At 40.3% G+C, this 12,571-nt stretch overlaps 1 protein-coding gene across 2 annotated transcripts in view; it reads right to left on the bottom strand.

Moving 5' to 3' along the window:
• The window catches only part of ehbp1 (EH domain binding protein 1), a 125,433-nt gene extending 122,300 nt beyond the window's left edge, over positions 1-3,133 (bottom strand). For both annotated transcript variants that reach the window (XM_029520992.1, XM_029520994.1), the window contains exons 1-2: positions 2,723-3,133; positions 1,647-2,117 (exon numbers count right to left, since the gene is read on the bottom strand). In XM_029520992.1, the coding sequence (XP_029376852.1) occupies positions 1,647-1,750 (104 nt within the window). In that variant the 5' untranslated portion in view covers positions 1,751-2,117; positions 2,723-3,133. The remainder of the gene's footprint in view (positions 1-1,646; positions 2,118-2,722) is intronic.
• Between the last annotated feature and the right edge of the window lie 9,438 nt (positions 3,134-12,571).

Consider the following 12,571-nt stretch of genomic DNA (forward strand, 5'->3'; position numbering starts at 1 on the left):
TCCAGTCTGCAGAGATGGAAAGTTTCCATTGCAACAATAACATACCGTACTGATGAAGTCCAAGGAAGGCAGGGGCTGAGCACCACCACATTCTCACACACTTTAAAGCAAGACTAACAAACACCCACTCTCAGAAAAGTATGGGCCCTGGGGCAACACTTTCTTTCTGCCACACACTGGATGTAAAGGCAGACATATTTCACACTTAAAGTTATATAAACACTGTTTTACTGACAACATGAAATGGGGGCAAGGAAACCCTGACATGATAACAGAGCACTGAATAGTCTATAGTAAAAAAGCATTTGATCAAAATCTGAGTGTCGAGTGTAAATTATCTCGTTAGGTTGATATATCACGATTTGATGTCTTTATAAATTAGCCTTTCCAAAATACTATAGATAAGAACTAAATCATGTAACAACAAATGCCAATGTACAAATATATTATCCATTGAAAACCAACAAAAACCTGCTTTGATTGCAATACAAAGCATATTACTGACTGTGCACAGAGCCCACCCACCCTTTGCTCTGGGAAGAGATGTACATTTTTCTCATTCCATTCTCCAACACGTTAACATCTGTCCCAGGTTGAGGCTTTGTGGGGCTGTATTATTCACGCCTAGAGCAAGCTGCTTCAGAATCCATGTCTGCAGGCAACATCTTAACATCACAAGTCCCCACTTTTCACTCATTACAGGAAAGACACTCAGCAGAATGATGTGAAAGATATATCCCGCTATCTTGCCACTATCTTTATCTCTGGAAGAGGAAGAAAAAAAAAAAAAAAACACCCAAAAGCTCTACCACTGTTTTCCACTTATCATTCATAATATTAACCTTTTCTCCACAAGAAAATCTGCAAGTAAAAAGCTGAACATAGCACACAGGATTTGGGTTATGTCAGCATATATACTTTTGTTGTCCCATCCTTGTGTTTCTTATCAAACTTTTTATTGTATTAATGTCAATAAAACACATATTCTTGAGAGCTGTTAGCAATAATTTGATTTGCAAATAGTATTAACAGTCTGACAAGTGGAAGATAGAAAAGAGTGCTATAAGAAAGTTTAGAACAACATTTCCTAGGCAACAGCTTATATTTTCAATGTCTGTAATGCAGATACAAGTGCACCTTCTACACCTTACCAGTTTGCTATTATCACAGACCAAGTTCCAAATTTAACAGAACGATAGAGAATTCTCATAATTCATCTACTTCCTGTGAGGCCAGAAGTCAAAATCACATTCCAAACAGCATCCGAGAGGTCATTGTGGTTTGCTCAAGGACATTTTAGAGTGAGGGCAGTTTGCACCCAGACCACCAGTCTGAAGGGAAATCTCTGTGCCTGCCATCATCTTTACCAGGGTCAAACCAAACAAATTCAACATTGGCACATGAGGGGAAAAAAAAAAAACAAACAAAAAAAAAAACTGTAATTTTACAAGGCAGCCGGGCCCCTCCCAGCACGCAGACATGCCTGCACACCAAGGAGACTGTGTGTGTGTGTGTGTGTGTGTGTGTGTGTGAGAATTATGGCCACCAGAAATGAGCTCAGCATTCCAGTAAAGACAGACACACACAGTTTTCAGGGGGGCTTCAATGACAGCCCTGTGGTTGCCTGTTACTCCCAAAAAACTCACCATTTCTTGGTGCATTCTACCATCAATTCCTGATAGGAAGCCACGAACTGGAATTTGGAGGCATGCTTCCCCACACGTTGCAGTCTCTTCCATACAGAGGCCATGTTTCTTTGGGAATGGGTAGTTTCTCTGTACCTATCCCGTCCTGGACTTCCTTCTTTGGGCTTTCTTCACACTAGATCACGCTAATGTTTATATGTATCTGTGCATATCCGACTCGCATAGACTCATAGTTACTGATTTACCGGAAGGGCACAGGGAAAAAAAAAAAAAAAAAAGATTGCACATCCAGTCGCAGGTCCTGGTCTTTAAAAAATGTCTGATAAATCCAATTGCAAGGACGAGGAATCTCTGCAGCAGTAACCAAGATCTGATTTCACGGCGTGCATGGTTTTATCAAGAAAATCACTCCACAATTTTAAAAAGGCATGATGCGTTCTCCTCTGGGTATAATATCATCTTGCCATCTTCCTGCAAAATAAAGAAAAAGTCACAGTGAATGAGCAGCAGTCGGGCTGTACAGCCTCAGTATTCGGGAGTATCTTCGCTGATCTTTAACATTTAACAGCAAGTAACTCCACTTCACCCCGACCCTCTCCGATACGGAGATGCTTTGTCCGAGCCTTCCGTTATCGACTGCTGTATCTCTACAGATGTTAAAGCAGTCCAGTTACTTTACATCGCCAATGAAACACTTTGTTAATGTGTAAGAATGTGATGAAGACTACACTTGTGCTGCCAGCACGGCGTGCCGGGAGGCTAAGTACTGGAGTACGCTCAAGCTAACTTGGGGTGTTTAATTATAATATGTGATTTTATGTACTGAAACAGTGACAGCTCTGACGCTACAGTGAAGCAAGTCGGTTTAACCATCTAATCGCGGAAAAAGGCACAGAGAGACACCACCCGAACCGGGGAGTCCAAACTGACATTTTGTTAACATGGACTATTTGGTGAAATGTGTCTGAATCCAGGGAGTAGTCTGAGCCGCTGTACTCCGCTAACCGGGGTGGTTCAGCTACCAGGCTAACGAGTTAACATGTGAATCTGGGTTAACGGCACATAGTGACACTCACCTCACCGTAACATCCGGATCATTATCCCTTAGGAGGCTTTATCGGGAGTGTCAAGGGATGGCGAATTGTCTATTTAAAAAAAACAAAAAAAGAAACAGCAACTGTGCGAGTGTCGCCCGCTTGCTAGCTAATTATAGCCCTCTTTACAGCGGCACCAGCCATCTAGCTAGCTAGCCTGCTAGCGTCGGCGGCTAACCATCACAACACGGTGCGACTGAAAACCGCTGCTCCCGTTGACACATTTGCTCCACAGGTAAGCGCAAGCTCCAGGAATCAGGGCCGAGTCAGAAACGCCATTTGTTTGAGCTTGTTTAACTTTGGCTAAGTTTGACAAAAGTATTACAACCCTATGCAGGATTTGACCCAGAAAAGTAGTCTAATAGTTACCGATAGTTTGACCGCTCTGCCTCAATGAAGTCCATAAAGCCTCGGAGCTCATAAACGCGACTTCCGCTTAGGGGGTTAAAGTAACCTCAGTTTTCTGGACAACTGAACAGGGTACTCCAAATGCGCAGAAACGTTGGCTTTTATGTAATGAATTTGTTAAATATACTCAAAGTGGTCTTGCCTTTTATTTTCAAAACAACCAAATTGCATCCTTGTTTGCTGTAACGGCGACACATTACCGGTCTTATTTTGAAGGTTCCCCGCTGTATTTCCGGTGTGGTCCAATGTCCATACAGTCCGGTTGACTCGGTGTCTCCTCCGTTATCTGTCCTGCCGCCCGGACGAGTGAAGGGATGAAGACACACTCCCAGGCTTCAGACATTGGTGGGATGTATGTGCCACATATAGTTCGTTTACTGATTCACGAGGCATGACTGAGTTTTTGTGTTAACAAAAACTGCTAAAGTCCAACGCCCGTCAAAGAATCAAATATCTTTAATCTTTGATTGAGAGAGGAAGTAAAATGTTTCTTGGGTCAGGATTTTCCTTGAAACGCAGAAAAACTGCACTTTTTCCAGCCAACTGTAGATTATAGAATCTATTGATTAAAATATCGAATGAATGTATGCAAATGACACAAGCTCTTGGCGTTTGAAATAAAAGAAGTTACTGAAAACAATTCCACACGACAGTCAAGCTATTTGTCAAAAGTTAAGGCACTGTTCATTTTTATGCCATAAATAGAAACAGGAAAAGAGCAATTTTGGCAAGTGCAAAGGTTTGGACTCACTATGAAGTCAGTATTTACTATTAAGTACAGAGTCTTCCCTTTTGTGTGTTTGCAACAGGATTGTTCAACCTCAAACATCATTTAAGATGATTAATTATAATTTAATTTGAATATAATTGTTTATGATTACATATTCTCGTATAGCAACGTGTGCAAATGTGCTTTTGTTATGGTAGACCTACTCAAATGAAACACTATACAAATTCGATTTTTTTTTTTTAAATAAACTTTTTTTTTAACCTGAACAATAGTCCCACCCATCAGGTTTGTGCTAATGAGGCTGACTCTTTGATTTCCTGGCTGTCTCACACTAATAAATGAGTGTTAACTTTGTATTCCTGCATGCTGGGGGGTCTTTTTCACATGCCAAGAAGAAATAAAACACCTACCATCCATGAAAAATCAATACCTCCTCCGCCTCCTTCTCACACACAGACCATCATACCTCTTTCTCACCCCCTTGTTCTAACCACAGGATTGTAAATGCAGAACAGGATAGGCAGAAAGGGAAGAGGCCAACACTGCCAAGGGCAAGAGAGATTGACAATATGAGTTGGATTAATTCAATCTCAAATAAAATATGGGCATAAAAACAGGAAATTGACATCTTATCCTTTTATCTGTTGCTCAAGGCAATCTGGAAAAACAATGGCTGTGGTGGAGGGGAGGGGGTGGGGTTCTAATTTTTTGGGAGTGGTTGCACACTAGAGATCTAAATACTTTAAAAGCCCACTCAAATTCAAAATCATCAGGGTGATAGAGCAGAATATGAAATAACACAGCTTGTGCTTGCATTGACCAACTTAGCTCTAAATTTGCACCAAGTGCCAAATCTGCTCTTTTAGCAAACACAGTTTTCAGCACTGAACATGACATTGCTCTCAATGCAGGTTGGCCTAAACAACACAGACAAGTTATTAAATTTTTTCAGTCTTGTGGTCAAATACATTGCCAGAGTATGGTTTGAAAGTTAAGCAATCTTTTTGATTTTATGATAGTTTGTATCTTTGAAATATCAAGCAAAAAATTTTATCTTTTACACAATTTTAAAAATATTTGCACCTGATCAGGTTATGGATAAGCAGTATTTTTGCATCTGCTGTTATCCACATTAGTATTTGGTAACTGAAAACTATTTGGGGTTTAGGGTCAGAGCAAATTTGACAGCAGGGGGCCTGCTGTTCCTGCTGCTCTGTCTTGCCTGTTTACATTTTACTCTGACAGATTACCAAGTGCCTCTCTTCATGCGTCAAGGAATGCTTTGATGTGACAAATGACCCAGTGCTAAATTACGCTTTGTGTGTCCGGCCACATGTGAGCAAGGGCCTTATTTCATACATAATACAGAGAGAGGACAGGCCTGCCAGTGAGTGTCTGTGTGAATAAAAGAGTCTCTTGTAGAGGAACAGTAAGAGAGAGTGGAAAAGTGGAGTTTTCCATGTGTCACCCTCTCACCTCCTCCTCCTACCTTTCCAAAGAATGACCAATAGCATCATCTGTTGCAAAAAGTTTTTTTTCTAGTTTATTCTGCTTTAGTCCTAATCTCATAGCAAAAGCAAATTCATCCGTAACAACTTTAATTCTGCACCAGGGAATCATTTTATGTGCAAATACAATCTTCTCAACTCAAAACACACATGGTGAGACTGCAGCAGAGGCGAGTCCCATCCCCCCAACTGTGATTTGACCTATTTGGCAACATTCTGTTTCTAGGACCTGCCACCTCTCCAGCCACAGGAAGTGATTTTATCCAAATCAAAGGATGATGTACAGACTCTGAGCAGTGAGTGAGCACTCTGCCCAAACAACACTGGAACTACAAGCATGCTTAATGATTACCTGATTTATCTGTGTTAAAATCAGGTCATCTCTGCTACTAATGGGTGAAAATGTCTGGTGAATATTTGACTGTAGATTTGTGGTTCAGTTCAAATATGTAGTCCAGTTCCAAGTTATTTGTCAGTCCAAGCATAAAGCACATTGCAGCTTTTTCTCTGCAATGCTATTCCTCAGATAGAAAAAATAGCTGAGTGAATTCTTATTGTACCATGATACTATTTTGAAAAAATCAGTCAAGTAAGAGAACAAGTTTCACACCTAAAACTTCTCTAGCCCACTCACTCTGTTTTACTCTGTGTAGAGCCAACAGCAACACCCTTCATGATCTTGGCCAGCATTTCAAGTACAGAGTCTCAGGCGTTTGGTGTTCAACCACTTGAAAAGACCTGTTAACAAAGCAGCGTCCTTTAGATATATGCCAAGTGAGTCTGAACCACTTCAGTAGAGCAGAGATAACAAAAAGTATCCCTGCTGACTGTGTTGTGGAACGATGACAAAAACACTGGCTGAAGCCTCTTACTCCAACCTGTAACCTGTTAATGAAATCAACACTTTAAAAACATTTCAACTGTCTTGTTCCATCAAAGTGCCAACTGTGTATTCGTACATGGATGAAAACAGTTCCCAGCAAGTAATAGCAAATAATGTTAACTAAAAACTACAACGCCTAATTTTTTTCAAAACTTTTATTGCATTATGCTGCACATTTAGTGGAAGTGGCCCCAGCATGATTAGGACTGTCAAAGGCGCTTCCATGGAATTTGTTGGCAATAACAATATTGAATACTAAGTCTGGCTTCAACCATTAATGCATCAAGTTCTGACAGTCTCTAATGAATTTTAAAGTTTGTAAAAACATATGAGTTGGGAATGCTCCAAGAATGTATATGAAGGGGGCAAACCAGAAGCAAACTGATCATAACTGATTCTGTCATCATCAAAGCAACTTAGGCGATCATATCTTATTTTTTCTCTTTCCTCTGACTTCTGTTTGTGCTTGTTCTTGTGGAAATGTGTGTGCCTTACTCACAGTGCCAGATAATCATCTTTTGCTTTTAACTGTGCCATCCTGACTCATGGCAGAGTGCCTGATGTCATCTGTTGCCTGCCTCTTAGTTACAGGAAACCTCAGTGTTGGAGGAGTGGATTTACAAGTGGATGAGGAAGACAGTCATTTCCTCTTGGATTGCTGCCATCAGAACCACAATTTAGTTAAAGGTGGATTAGATTTATTGTGATTTGGCATTCATTCATCTTGACTCATCCAGCCCACTGCTGGAGCCAATCCGATCTCATAGTGGGAAGGCTGGGGTACACCCTGGACAGGTTGCCAGTTCAACGCAGGGCCAACACACAGAGACAAAGGTAAACAACCACTCCAACCATTTTATTTTGTTGCATTTATCTGCCACACCTTAAAGGTCGGTCCGTGGACATATTGTCTGACATTAAACCGGTCCGTGACGCAATAAAGGTTGGGGACCGCTTATTTAGAGTCACCAGTTAACCTGACATGATGTCTTTATACGGTGGGAGGAAACTGGAGTACCCAGAGGAAACCCACGCAGGCACAGGGAGAACATGCAAACTCCACACAGATTCCCAGGCCTGGGAATCAAACTTGTGACTTTCTTACTGTGGGGCAAAAGCACTCACCACCATGCCATCGGGCTGCCCTCCAGATTTGACAATGGAAATTTAATTCAATTTCCTCTTTCCTGTATCCATTGTTTGCCAGGTTTGTCTCTTATCATGTGTTCCCCGGCCATGTCTGTTTATCTGTTATAGTTAATATAGTTGGTTGTTGACCTGGCCAGTGTGCATACTGTCCTCACCCTTTAACAGCTCAGTTATAGAGGCTCAAACAAGACTGATTCCAGTTACAGCTGCAATAATTAGTCGACTTATCAACTGACAGAAAAAAGATTGGTAATCAATAAATCACTTTCCTTAATAATGCTTTAAGAAAATAATATATATAATGGATGATAGAAAAAAACATTTGTGACGAGGAGCATTTGAAGGTATTGAGAATTACAAGAAAATTCTTGTAAGCATTTCTGGTTATTTTTCTACTGAATTTTAGTTCCTGCTATTTTAGAGTCCAAGAAATTGGGACTCAAACCCAGGATATGCTGCTCAGGGCACTGGCACTGATCCATAGTATGAACCCTAATCATTAGCCGGTTGCCCCCTGGGCATTTTCTCTAATCAATCAAGTTCTGATTGGTTGGAGGAAGAATTCTGGAAGAATTCTCTCTCTCATTTTCTACTGCTCATCTATCAGGGTTGTCGGGGTTCCTGGAGCCAGTTGTTGAAGAATTGTTACTTGCTAGTTTCAGTGATGCTAAAATATTCTCACTAATGTACATCGTTGCACTAAAAAGAGCTAGCATGATGTATATAAGATTGTTTAAAGGAGCTTGGCAGTAATCGTTTTGTTTGTTTTTTTTTGGAGTCTAAAGGTGAGGAGGTCAACAAAACATTTCGGAGATTTGAAACATCAACAAAAAACTGTTCTTTTGTTTCAGCCTCTCAGCATCAAAGAAATAGTGCTCCTTCTAAAACCATTAAAGACAGGTGAGAGAGATCACTTTTTCCATTAATGTCAGATTGGAATACAGTGCAGCCATAAGACATGTTGCACTTGAATAAGGGACACAGTTGTAATCACAAAAATATGCTAGTACACCCACTATTTACAGAAAGCTACAAGTTCACACCTGCTCTGTCAAAAGACTGCCAAAGTGCGTTCTGGGAAACTAAGGCAATTTCTGTTTTCAGGTAGTTCTCAGGAAGACATGTCAGATGGAGGGATACAAGCACATGTAAATGGAAATGATTACAAGGCACTTCGCTGAATAACACGTAGTGTGAACACAAAAACTCACAGGGCATCTTCATGTTCAGAATATCTACCTTAGTGTTCAGGCAAAACATCTTCTGCAGTTTATGACAAGTTGGTCACAAAGGTGACAGTGAAACAACGCTCGTCCTGCTCTGATATCAAAATTTAATCAATCTGTTTTTGCTTTTTCTGTGAAAGCAAATTACCCATTTACACTCATCTGGATGGTTATCAGATCTCTGTGTGTGAAATTAAACCCGCTTTCAACCAGGGAGAGACTCTGCCATGCACAGACTGCACAATGATCCCTGGTTTGATGAAGCACTCCTCCTGTGGAGAAACATGGTGCTGATTACATGTTGCCTGCTGGCTGCTGATAGTGAAAGCCAATACATCACATTTCCATTTTACTGCTGACCGTGAGAGCAGCACAGAGCAGGGCAGCATATATGCAGTGGTCAGTATTGCTCTGCATTTGTTACAAAGTAAATGTTTACTCAAGCTGTCATGGTTTGAAATCCCATCATCTGCTGAGTGCAGTGGATCAGAATTATTTGAATGACCTGCAGTAAGCAGGGCCAGTTTGCTTATCTTTCCTCAAAACACTGACTGACAGAATCTGTTCAGGAGCAATATGTTTTATGCACAAAGAGCCCAAAGAATTTGACAGTGAAGCACTGGGTCTCACTGAATTTAGCACAATATTTACTGCACAAGCACAAACCAAAGAGCATGTTTCATTAAACTTGAAATGGGTGGAGAAGTTAATGCACATCCTTTGGTTCCAAAGGATGAGAGAGACAGAAAGGGAACCACCCAGAGAGATGTCACTAGATCAGCACACTGCTGCAAGATCATTAGCGAACAAGCGTCAGCCAGTACCAACCAGTATCAGCTCACTGAATGAACAGTAACAGTCCAACAGACAAGTCACTTTCCACTTACTCTTCCCAAGAGAGAGCTCTCCACTTCCATTCACACAGCCCAAACAAAGACTAAATTAGTCCCTTAATGGCTGTCTCTGGGCCTGTAGGGAGCCCGCTCTGTCTGACTGAGTGCAGACTTACTTCACACTACACTTCCTCGTGAGCTCCACCAGTCAAGATTAGACACTTCCGCCTGCCTTTTTAAATCGCTTGTTAATTAGCAGCAGGGTGGCAGGATGGAGTCATTAAAGGGTTCAACACTGGAAGTAATTAATCAGCACCACGGGGCCTGCTAAATATGCTGAAATCAATATAGCCTTTGGTGTTCCTTATTGGTTTTGCTTCTTGTTTAATACATGAAGGCCTCACTGCTGCAGACACAGAGGCACAATGTTCATGGTGCTCTTTAAAGTGGTTGAAATATTTAATCCCAGATTATGGATTTTTTTCTATATTTCAAAATCTGTATCACATGTGCGTGTGCCTTGAGATAATGTTGTGTCATAATTTTTTGATTTGGCTGCATACAAATGAAATTGAATTAAACCTATGATGGATTGGCACAATATTCTGTCCAAATAACAGAGTTCAAACCCTCATAGCTTCCCCCCTTTTTTTTTTTTTTTTACATTGAGTATCTCAACAGCAATGTGACCCATTGTCATTGCATTTGGTACACATGTCCATGTGACTTAAGGCCACTATTGATGCCCAGGTTGGGTCTTCTCTCTCTCACTGTAGCTGTTTCAAAAGCAAAAATGCTGGAAGAATATGTATATATGTATCCTTGGTTGGTGGACTGAATTCTGCACTTGTCAGGACAACACAGCCTCAGGATTAACACCCACCCTTTCAGACTAATTTAAGCCGTCATGCTGAAACAATAATTTGTCAAAAAAATGTTACATTCCCAATTTTTGATGACTAGGTTTTTTTCTACGTTGTTTGAATGCACATATTCACTTTGGACGATTTGTTCCTCAAATGAACCTGTTTCCATGTAGCAGGTCTGACCAAGTCTTAGAGAAAGAAAGCGGAAGGGTGGAAAAACTTGCCATTTTGACAAATATCTTGCATTGTCATCAGCTATTAGCAACTATTCTAAAAATGGATCCAGATGTGAAGACCACAAAGCTTTTTTTTGCTTTCAACTAAATGGCTGAGGATGACTAAGACTGCCGTAAGAGGAGGAAAGACTGTGACAAGCATTCATACAGCAGCACCTGAAGGCCTTTATTTCTAGTTGTTTTAGTGGTGGTGGCTGGGAAAAGGAAGTGTTAACTGCCTCGCTCCCACCACCAATTAGACTTTAGTAAAAGTCCATGTGAGAGTCAAACAGCATGCAGATGAGATGCATGTTATGTCTGTGCTGCCTGGATGTCAGACTGGATGGCTGTGAACTTCCTCCTCTGTTGTTGAATCAAGCTGCTGAGACTCTTGCTTGTTCTCCTCTCCCCCAACTCATTTGTAGGAGGAGAGAAAACAACAAAAATCTGCAGCAAAGAAACAAGAGCATTACCTTGCCTATATAACATTAACTGTGGAGCTTTATTCCAGGAGACAGGAAATATGTAGGGATCTGTGCTGTGCAGCAGAGGAAGTGGGAGAACAAGTTCTGTTGTGCTTGCAAATAAATGTCAAATCAAAGCAAAATGACATGAAGGTCAGGTCTGAGTAAATCCCCTACTGTCTCATTTCAGAAAAATTGTGAAATAGTGAAACCGGGATTACAGAGACTGTGCAAGGCCAAAAGTTCATGGTGAAAAATAATTCATTTTATTAATACACCTCAGTCACAATATTCAACATGGTATTTACATATTCGAATTCGAAACACTTTCTGAGCCAAGCATCAGTGTTATTAGCAGGACAGAGCACTTTTCTTTATTGTTGTTATGATATTATACTCAGAGAAAAACAAAGGACCTGTTGGTTACCATGGCAATGGAGTCTAATGAGAGGAATGCGCTTTCAGACATCATCTTTCATTAATTTTAGTTTTCTTTAAGTGAAACAATGGGACAATTCATTATTCACTCATTAAACTGTGGATTATTTTTTAAATCGATTACTTAACTGTACAGTCTGTTAAATCCATCTTGAGTTTCTTTTAAATATTTTTTCATTTGTCGCACCAAGAATCAAAAATATTTTATGTACAACTGCACAGACAAAGGGCACCAAATTCTTCCTTGAAGCATATAATCCATGATAAAAATGATAAAAAACATAATTATTATTTTTTTTTTAATCAAATAACTCTTTTAGCTCAAACACAAGTAGCCTACTTGTGCTAGTTTATAATACTTTGGTGGTGGTTGAAATGGTATTCATACTAGGGCCTTGGATCTATAAACAAAGCATGAAATTTAATGAGTATGAAGATGTGATGGCTCAGCAGTCGTGCAGATGATGGTTGATAACAAACAAGATATTTAATAACATCCAGCTCAACAGCTAATTCAGCTTGTGAAACATACAGTGAAAAAAGTTGCTGATGTTTGGATCATACTTGGCTCCGTCCCCTCACACACTGAGGATGGTACAGGGAGAATTGATCTGTTCTGGAGTTTATTATCAGAACTGTTTTACCCTGGCTGTCCAAACACATTGGAGCCAAGATAGACGTGTGGGAACTTAATGGCCTTGGCAATATTTCCATGGACCTAAAGTAAAGAATTCATAGGAAAGACTGAAATGAAAAGAAGAAAGAGGGGGCATTGAAAATATTGAATTGGGAAAATAAGCTTTATATTATATCATAAAATACCTAATACCTATACCTAAATAAAAGCAGAGAAATGGATCGGGGAGAAGGAAACGCAGAGAATCTTTGACTGTCAGACAGTCTTTGGGTGAGACACTCAACCCTGAAACAGTGAATCCATGCTCATCAAACTTCCTTTGGTGGGATTTAATATACAGTATATATATAAGATGAAAATGGAATAAGCTGGGTAAAAAGTGGCTGCATGTGGAAGAAAAAAGGAAAACATAAGGAGGAAAAGTGTGGCAGTGGGAGGCCTGATAGTCTCCTCAGCTGATCTCCAGTGTGCAGA

The sequence above is a fragment of the Echeneis naucrates genome, chromosome 15 (genome assembly GCF_900963305.1).
Source record: "Echeneis naucrates chromosome 15, fEcheNa1.1, whole genome shotgun sequence".
NCBI lineage: Eukaryota > Metazoa > Chordata > Actinopteri > Carangiformes > Echeneidae > Echeneis > Echeneis naucrates.